Source organism: Alosa sapidissima, chromosome 13, assembly GCF_018492685.1.
Source record: "Alosa sapidissima isolate fAloSap1 chromosome 13, fAloSap1.pri, whole genome shotgun sequence".
NCBI lineage: Eukaryota > Metazoa > Chordata > Actinopteri > Clupeiformes > Clupeidae > Alosa > Alosa sapidissima.
The window spans coordinates 15,041,829-15,051,125 of NC_055969.1; the positions used below are offsets into that span (position 1 = coordinate 15,041,829).

The 9,297-nt window shown below is 41.4% G+C and overlaps 2 protein-coding genes across 2 annotated transcripts in view; one reads left to right on the forward strand and one right to left on the reverse strand.

Moving 5' to 3' along the window:
• Nucleotides 1-4,279, reverse strand: part of anapc2 (anaphase promoting complex subunit 2) — a 9,345-nt gene extending 5,066 nt beyond the window's left edge. Inside the window, exons 1-7 of the mRNA XM_042059685.1 lie at nt 3,965-4,279; nt 3,418-3,676; nt 2,830-3,166; nt 2,307-2,439; nt 1,889-2,105; nt 1,349-1,468; nt 951-1,068 (exon numbers count right to left, since the gene is read on the reverse strand). Of these exons, the coding sequence (XP_041915619.1) occupies nt 951-1,068; nt 1,349-1,468; nt 1,889-2,105; nt 2,307-2,439; nt 2,830-3,166; nt 3,418-3,676; nt 3,965-4,078 (1,298 nt within the window). The 5' untranslated portion in view covers nt 4,079-4,279. The remainder of the gene's footprint in view (nt 1-950; nt 1,069-1,348; nt 1,469-1,888; nt 2,106-2,306; nt 2,440-2,829; nt 3,167-3,417; nt 3,677-3,964) is intronic.
• Nucleotides 4,280-4,287: 8 nt separating this feature from the next.
• On the forward strand, nt 4,288-7,376 carry ssna1 (Sjogren syndrome nuclear autoantigen 1). Its single transcript, XM_042059765.1, has 3 exons — nt 4,288-4,589; nt 6,350-6,549; nt 7,078-7,376. The coding sequence occupies exons 1-3, from the start codon at nt 4,538-4,540 to the stop codon at nt 7,171-7,173; spliced, it is 348 nt and encodes a 115-aa protein (XP_041915699.1). The 5' UTR covers nt 4,288-4,537; the 3' UTR covers nt 7,174-7,376.
• The last annotated feature ends 1,921 nt before the right edge of the window (nt 7,377-9,297 follow it).

Here is a 9,297-nt window from a genome sequence, read left to right on the forward strand (position 1 = left end):
CACACCACTACATGGTACATCATCTAAAATGAGTAGACATTTAAAATAGCTAAGCTACACTTCAGGCTATATTTCTATTCTCCCACTGAGGAAATAATGAGACCCCATTATATAAACAAAGCACACATAACATCTGTGACTGCTGAGAGAGATACCATTAAGTATTTGCTTACAGGAGAGCTGTGGCGCAAATGGCAGCATCACTACCACTAAGTAATGATAATAGTATCATATTGGATTTGTATAGTGCTTCTCTTCTGCTGAGATAGTTCTCGAATCGCTTCACAAATGGACTGTTGTGTAAAGTTAAAGCAGGTATAGCATTACAAATGTAGGACAAATACACTAAAGTGATATAAAAATAAAATAGGAAAATGTATTAAAAAAAGGGTGTGCCACTACAAGGGAAGGCCTGCCCGTAGAAATATGATTTAGAGTCAGTTTAAAGGCCTCAAATGGAATTAAAAGCAAATGGGGACCGGGTTTCGATTCCAGCCCGTGATCATTTCCTGATACTACTCCCATCTCTCTCCCACTCATTTCCTGTTAATCTCTACAGTATCGTCACAATTAAAGGCAAAGGCCCAAAAACAAGCAAAGCAACTAACCTGACCTAACACTGACTGTTTTGGGCTTGATACCACACACCAGCTAACTGAAGACTACTTGAAATCTTCTACATAAGCCTTGGTCATATTCTCTCTGCTTCCTGCTACATCTTCAGTAAGCACTACAGAAAGTCAGTCTCCCTGACTTTGGATGCTCCCTATTGGATGCTCAGCAAATTGAACAGGATTTTGGCCGTCTTTTTGGCATTTTCCATTCCTCTTTTTGTTTGCCATCACCAGTAACTACCTACTGAAGATTGGGCTGACAGTGGACTTGTGTTGTGTTGTTAGCTTTGATTGGAGGGGGTTTGAGAAGTCTGGAAAGCGTACGTCTCAGCTCACCTGAGGTACTTGCGGATGGGTTGACAGGCTACCTGCAGGATGACCATGGAGGGGTCCAGGTGCCGCAGGGCTTTGATGGCCGATATGTACACAGTAATGATGTCAGATGTGTGAACCCCTAGGAAGGAAAGAAGAAAAAAAAAAAAACTGTAATAAAACATTATGCCATTACTGTACTCTACAGTACAGTATACCTGAGATTAATGTATGCATAGGACAGAAATAGAGTTAATGCACAAACTACATGATGCTGAAGGTGTAAAGAACAGAGGGTCACATGATTCACAACAATGCTTCCTTTATATAATTTATACCATTGAACTGACCAAACGAATATAACACCAACGAAAACACAGATTTACACAGACAAAGATTCCGAGTCAAGCCTGCTATCTAACCTGGATGCAGGAGGCGGGTCTCAAAGGCAGACTTTAGGGAGGTGAGGAGCTGTTGCCTCTGACTGGTCCTGTCCAAACAGAATTTCAGATCCTCTATAGCAGGCAGAGACTCTGGGAAATCTGTGAAGAGAACAAATCTCTTCATGCAACTCCTTGTTATGTTAAATAACATTTAGGGGATGACTTTGGATCTGTGAGTAAGACATATGCATTCTTAGAATACATACCCTATATAAGTTTGCTGTTGCTCATGGTCTAGAAAATAAAGTCATTGAGTGCTTGAGACACTCAATAACAATAAAGTCATGAAGTGCTTGAGGCACTCATTATGCAGTGCAATGCACATAACAAACTGTCAACTATCTACTGCTTGAATGGTGCAGAAAACAGGGGTAGAAACAAACTAATAAGACAAAGAGGCAAAATGGCAGGACATTTCAGCAGACATTAAAACAACCTATCAACATTTACTTCCATTTCTAACCAAATGAACTCTCATCCCAACGCTTGGGCTCTTCTCAGGATCCCCTTGGCCCGTACCTCTGATGATGCTGAAGAGCTCCTCGATCCTCATGCTGGCGTAGATCCTGCAGAAGAACTGCTGCATGTGGTGGCGCCAGCGCTGCAGGATGGCACTGTTTGGCTGCCCTGCTGCCCGCTCTCCACCACAGCCCGCCACTGCACTTCCCGGTATCCTCCTGGCGTCCACCTCACTGACAAAGACTCTGCTCACCCAGCCCAACACCTGATCCAACCACTGCTCAAGCAGGCAGAGATCAGCAAAGATAAAAAAAAACACATTAATCATGTGAGTACACAATATTACAATCATGTAACATTAAGCAAAAGTAAGTATGAGTCTCAATCTCTATAGTGTGCTAAAGGGGAATATTCACAAAATGAAGTAGTTCATTCATTATACTGTAAAAGAGAGCTAAAAGAAAGACTCTCAACGTACACCCTCAAAGTCTGAGAGGAAGGAGATCTCGTACTCCCCGCGGCACCGCTGCTCCATCCTCTGCTCAATCAGCTTGTGGAGAATGGAGGTGACAGCATCTGAGCTCACCCTCTCCAAGAGCTGCAGTCTCGACCTAAGACATACCGGGAGACCAGGAGATATAACAGTGAGACACCAGTGAGACACCAGTGAGACAATGGGGTTTGACACGTGTAGTAAAATATCTTATTTTTGGGCAGTGTATCGTCCCCCCTTGCAGGAGTATTGGGGGGACTTCACTTTACATCTTTCTCTGGCTTCCTCTCAGTCTGTGTCTGATTACTTGGGTATGAATTAATATGAGACAGAATGACATAGCGACATAATATTCATAGCAATATTGATAAAAAAGTTTTCAATCTAGTAATTCTTCCTTATCAATATTTCTAATTAATAATTCTTTAAAAAAAATATCTGCTATACAAAACTTTCCCACCTTAAAAAAAAACAGTGTCATGCAAGTCTACAGACGGAAATAACTTACAAAATATGGCTCAACTCTCGCAACTGCTCCAGGGCCTCCTGACACCAGCACTCCTGAGGGCTTACCGCACAGCCCTGGCAGACCTTCCCCTCAGCGCCCATGGCTGCCTCCTCTTCCTCCTCCTCCCCACCTGGCGCCCCCTGCCCGGCCTGGCTCATGTGAACGGAGAAGGTGCGGCTGTAGAACTCCAGCATCCGCTCCTGGAGGAGGTCAGGGGGAGAGAAGAGCAGGATGGCCCTGATGGCGGTGAAGGCCCTCTCCCTCAGACTCTGGGCCCCGGGGCCACTCAAGCCTGAACGGCCCTCGTCCTGCCACCTGCCCAGCCGCTCCAGACCACCTGGGCATGAGCAACACACAGCTAGTGAGTGTCAAGATGAGGTTTTCCTATCCAGTGACCATAACTGGATAGAACAAAACTGAATAACATATTCTAAGTGTGTTATACTCCGCAAAGAAGAAAACGCTTCAGTGTGTAGCTCTGCCTTGCGATATTTAAATAAACTACCTGATCTTTTAGATGGCTGAATACTATAGTAAAAAATTCAAGGTATGCAGTCTGACTGTAATAGAATAGGACTACTATCTCACCTAATGACGGTTCAAGGCGTGTCAGCAGGGTACGAAAGGCCTGCAACAGAATCCTGGCACGCTCTTTCTCCTGTACCTTCTCCCCATCTGGTAGCTTCAGTCCAGCCCAGAAGTCGGGCACCACTGCCGAAGTCAGATTCATGTGCAAGGTGTCCAGAAGCCAACCCTCCATGTACTGACCGCCTCCGCATCGACAGAGCAAGTCCAAGTCATCTGAGAGAGCCTCTTCAGACGGAGTATTGTCCAGGTCAGGTGACAGCTGTATGAGAATGAATGAATTTACAGATACCACTGCTGATTACTCATAATCATATATTTGACATCAACTGCATTAAACCCATCGACACATCAGTTGGATCACTAACTAAGATACATTGCAGGCCTTCAGAAAATGAATCGAATCGAATCGAATGAATAAAATTGTGGACAACTGTGATCCACTTTCAACCCGCTCAATTTATAAGACATTGAGATAGAAAGCATGCCGATGCGCAAATGTATTTTCTCATAATGATTAACTGCATTGAGTCTACGCTTACTTACTTACCAATGCCAGTGTTATTGTATCCCAAGCTGTAACCAGACCCTGTGGCGTTGAGTTTGATTGCACGGCGTTCATTTTGCTGAAATATCGGTAAGGCACGGGATCTAATAAACTCATAGGTGTAGTGATGCTGTCATTTTCTGCATGTATCCCTCACATTTGACTCCAGGCGTCCTTTGTTTTTCTATAACATGACAAATTCTTGCAAATTCTCCACTGGTTTGGTAAGCATATCGCGCTCTTCTTCAAGTCATTGGCGCAAAATGATGACGTCTTCTAACGGAAGTAAATAAGAATCTGACGGAAGTGTCAATGGCAGAAGTTGTCCTGGAAACTGCTGTTTGGAGGGAGACTTAAGTCAGGGGAGGAACGGAAGACTTTGCTTTTATTACTCCCACGTTGTCATCTGCCAGTGGAAAGAGCATTTTAGACCTTATTGGAAGACTGGAGAGGACTAGCTGCTACTCAGTCGGTTAACCTAAAACGGCAAACTTAGCTGGCTAGCTGTATGAATTATCGCACCTTACAAACGTGACTGGGACGGTGTGCGCGGGCTTGGGTTTCACAGTTAGCATCATGACCCAACAAGGAGCAGCGTTGCAAACCTACAACAACGAACTCGTAAAGTGTAAGGAAACATTGATGCATTGGTTTAACATTAATTGTAAAGGCGTTTACAGGCGTAACATGTCTACTTAATCCCTCTCTTTCATTAATTATAACTAACCGAAATAGTCACCTGTCTAGCTTGATTGGATTGTCAAGCTCAAAGTTCACAGGTTAGTTGTCGCGCTAGCTAATTAGCTTGATGGCATTAGTCTAACGTTAGTTGTGTTGCTGCATTAGGAGCAAATGCGCCTAGCAATGTGAATCATCAGTCAGTTTATTTATTGTTGTATCAATTTATTGTTGCCTAAGTTACCACCATGTTGAGTTAAGATTTTATTGTAGTTAAATTAGTTTAAACTGCCTATCCTACAAGTGTTACGTTGACGTTACATTGACCAGACTGCTCTGTAAAAATGGCTATAACGTTGGTTGTGCTATAGTTGTAGTGTAGGGTATTTCGCTGACGCTTTTATCCTGTTCTGAGGGAGAGTTGGCTGAGCAGCTGTCTCAACAGAATAATAAATACAGGCCCAGTATCGTAGCCCCTTGGGAAATTGGCCACACAGAATAGCTCACATAAATGCTGCAAAGCTATCAAGCCCCTGTCAGCTGCTGTTTAGTTGTGAACAGCCCTGCTAGTATTTACATGCATCTAGTGTACTGGCCTTCCGATTTGTGACCAATACTGTTTGAAGAGTTATGTTACGAGCGAACATAAATAAAGAGTTATAGGACAATGTGGAGCCCCTATTTTTCTGCCTAAAGCACATAATTATGGAACAAATAGGATGGAAACCTCTCTCATGCCTTTGTTTTGATTTCCCCTGTGATGGCAGTTGTCAAAGTGAAGTATTACCTTATACACTGTTGTCAAAGAAAGGAAGAGGCAAGAGTCCGCCATCATAAGTTTTCAGTTGGTTCAGCTCTTATGTGCTGAATAAAATCAGGCTGGTTATAAAATGTTTGCGCTTTTCTCTCTTTTCTCTTTCTTAGTACACAGAGGAGACATTAAATCTTTTATCGGGAGCCTTTATGATAATTTACTATTGTCAATAAGAGTGATGGGAGAAATAAATTGGATTATTGAGTTAGGGTTGGCCTAACTGTAAACAACAACCAGATAGTGTATGGTCTGTGGTAAATGGTAGTAATTAAATTTGCATTAGAAAAAAAGCTTATAATTGACTTTCCTTAAACAAACAATTGTATTGCAATTCATTCATTGAATGTTTATTTAAAATTCACTTTTATTTGATAAGTCCCAACTGTAGGCCCTTGATGTCAGATTATGTGAATGGGAACTGACCTCTGACCGGGCCACTCAGTAATGTATGATTGATGGGATGGGGGTGTGACAGATAATCAATCACTGGCAATGACCTGATTTAGCAGAAAGGATTGCAGAATGTGGGACTTCGTCTCTCTCTCTCTCTCTCTCTCTCTCTCTCTCTCTCCCCCCTCATACATATTACTCTTGCCTACACACACATATATTTATTTGTGTACACCAAAAACACAATTTTCATTTCTTCTTTGGTACAAAAGCTTCTATAAGCCTAAGCATACCACTTAAAATTCAAGAGTCATATCTATTACTATTCTGTCATGTAATTATTATGTACAAATTATATAAAAAAATACACATTTTTTTATTCATCTGAATAAGCAGTTTGTAATGGCTTAATGAGACTATGATGGAAACAACTGAGTGACACTGGTGTGTGAATAGGCTATATCACAATCATCTCTCTCTCTCTCTCTCTCTCTCTCCTTCCGTAGGCATCGAGGAGTTGTGCTCGAAGCGGGACGAGCTGCAGCATCAGATTCAGCAGGAGGAGGAAGAGAAGGCGCGGCTGCAGCACGACGTCCGCGTGCTTACCGAGAAGCTGAGCCGCGTCAACGAAAGCCTCGCCCGCCGACTGGCCGCGCGCGCCGACTTTGACCGCACCATCGCTGAGACAGAGGCTGCTTACATGAAGGTAATGGGTCATTCCATAACTCCATCTATTTACCTCATTTGAAGACCAGATTATTTTTCTTATTATGTCCTGACACAAAACCATAGAAGGTGTCCTTTCTTTTTTACATGACTGTAATTATACTGTCCCTTGATTGGTCCCACATTACAGTTGAATGTCCATGAACAGCATATATAAGAAAAATTGGTTCTGTGTCAATGTGTACAAAAACAGACAAGACATACATACCTATAGATTAGAATATAGTAAAACCTTACAGAAATTGAGGGGAGTGGAGGCTAATTGAAGATAACATAATTCAAGGGGAGCACTTAGGCAAATTCCTCTGTCCACGTTTTTCATGTGTATTCTGTGCACATTTTATGCATTCCATGTCAGACACAGGCATAACCCTCCTCCTGTCATACTAATTAAAACCAAACACGGAAGCCCTCACCTTAACTCCTCTTTGTGTATTTGTGTGGGTGCTAACTTGGGAGTTCTACATAAGGCAAAGTTTAATGCATGCATCACTGTTTCTCGTTCCAGATTCTAGAAAGTTCTCAGACGCTGCTGAGTGTTTTAAAGAAGGAGACGGGAAACCTCACCAAAGCGACCGAACCCAGAGGAGGCAAAGATCACTGACTTTTCACTGACTTCTTTTTCTGCCTGTTGCCTGTGATCTGTGGAAACACACTAGCATTCAACCCTAACATCCTGTCTCTTACCTCGCACTTGTCTATGTATATTACTATTTATGTGTGTCTGTCTTTCAGAATTTGTCTTTTGTTCCCCCATATATGTCTTTTATTTATATGGAAAGTTTTTAATAAAGATTATTTAGTGTGGCTGCTTGAGTTATTGTGCCAGCTGTGTGTCAGTGCGAGGGATCAATCAACTGAATAGCCACAGTTTAATTTGAAGAGTGCTGATCTGTTGAACACACACACACACACTCCCCCTCTCTCTCTAAACAAAGTCCTCCCCAATGCAGAAGTGTTGTCAGACGTGGGCCTCTTTCAAATGGAAATTCAGTGTAAATATAGCTTGGAGCAGGAAGCTCCAGAGATTCTCTCATTTGGATTGACCACAACAGAATTCCTAAAAGTACTTTTCACAACAAGTTGTTCTCTTTTTATGTTCAGGATTTCTGAGGAAGGGAACAGCGCTGAGACTAACAATAGTGCATACAGGTTCTGGATATAGACGTTTCTACAGCAGGGTCTCCAACCTTTTTTCCTCATGAGAGCTACTTTAACAAAATGGACATGGCCAAGAGCTTTTATATTAGTAGTAGCATGCCATGTATTCATATAGCTGATCTCCACCCAAAACCGCTAAATAAGATGTGTATGCTTTTTAAAGGTTCCTTTCAACTCATTTACCTGCTCTCTTTGTAGACTGTGAATGAGTTATATTTAGAAGCTATAAAAAGTGTTATTTGTTGTGTTTATTTATTATAAAATATGTTAATGCTTTGAAAAAGTGGAATTTCTATTACTTATTTTATTAAAAATGAATTATAATATTATTCAAAAATATCCTAAATTAAAAAATATATCGTTGTCATTCAAATTATATTACATTTTACACCTGCATATATGATAAAGCCAATAACCATTTCTTTTGCACAAACAAGTCAGTTCTCAAATGTGCCTAAGAGTGCTCGAGTGTTCGTAGATTTTGTTCTGAGAACAAGAAAACATTGGTGAATATCATAATTTTCGTAAAAACTATAAGTGGGTTTTAAGAACAAATTTCTTAGTAAAAATAGGCCTCGGTTGGTGAATGAGGCCTATTGCTCCTAACAGTGTTGTTCATTTTGAATTGGTGTTCATACACAGTTGTGTCTAACTGGAAAACACACTAGTTACCCATGACTGCCACACACTATTCCAGCAAATTAACATTTTGCTTAAGGGGATGGACGTCACCAGAATCACAGACTGTGCCTTTAAACACCAAACTCCTTGCTTTGTACAGGCATTTGTACTCATCCCTACAGACAAATAATCGACAAGATGTTTTTTTTTCTTTTGCAGCTTTGTTTATTAACCTTTTCTGACATTGTTTTTTTTTTCTGCTGAAATCCTTGATGAATACAAATTGCACAGTTCAATCTTCTCGGCAGCTGGAGTGACAAATACAGTATATAAATTCAAACAGACAGAACAAAAAACAAAAAAAAAAGACGAGTTATCAACACATGAGAGTGGCTCGGATTCTTCAGGATATAAGTTTGAAGAACTAGACATCTCTAGACTCTCCCTCTGTGTCACCAGAGCCTATCGCGTTGCGTGGCAGTTCAGGCCATTCCACAAGCCTGCTAGTGTCACGTATCCCCACTGGAATACGATTTGCCCAAGAGACAGACTGGCAGAGACAAGGCAAGTGCTTGTAAGCGACAACAGGGATGTCTCAACGTTGCTTTCTCAGGCCTTGTGAGTGGTCCCTTCAGTGGTTGTTTTCACTAGCATGAAACAGTGTTTTGTATAAATAACTGCTATGAGTTGTTTTTGTTGTGGTTTAAATTGGACAGAGTTGTCAGTGCCTGCCTATTTTCTTTCACCATATTTTAAAAACTGGTGAGTAACTCTTGTGTCACTGAGGTCTTTTTTTCTACAGTATGTGTACTGTTGCTCTTGCTTTATGAAGAAGTGCAAAATAAAGAAAGTAAAATGACAAGTGCAAATATAAAGTAAAAACACAGACAACTGAACAATAATTGAGACTCCAGCCACCACTTTTTGTGTATATACATGCCTTCCT

What these genes read in the sequence shown, in the direction of transcription:
- ssna1 (XM_042059765.1), top strand. Translation starts at nt 4,538, where the DNA reads ATGACCCAACAAGGAGCAGCGTTGCAAACCTACAACAACGAACTCGTA. An exon ending in CAACAACGAACTCGTAAAGT is followed by an intron (nt 4,590 to 6,349) that starts GTAAGGAAACAT and finishes CTCCTTCCGTAG; the next exon opens with GCATCGAGGAGTTGTGCTCG. An exon ending in CAGAGGCTGCTTACATGAAG is followed by an intron (nt 6,550 to 7,077) that starts GTAATGGGTCAT and finishes TTCTCGTTCCAG; the next exon opens with ATTCTAGAAAGTTCTCAGAC.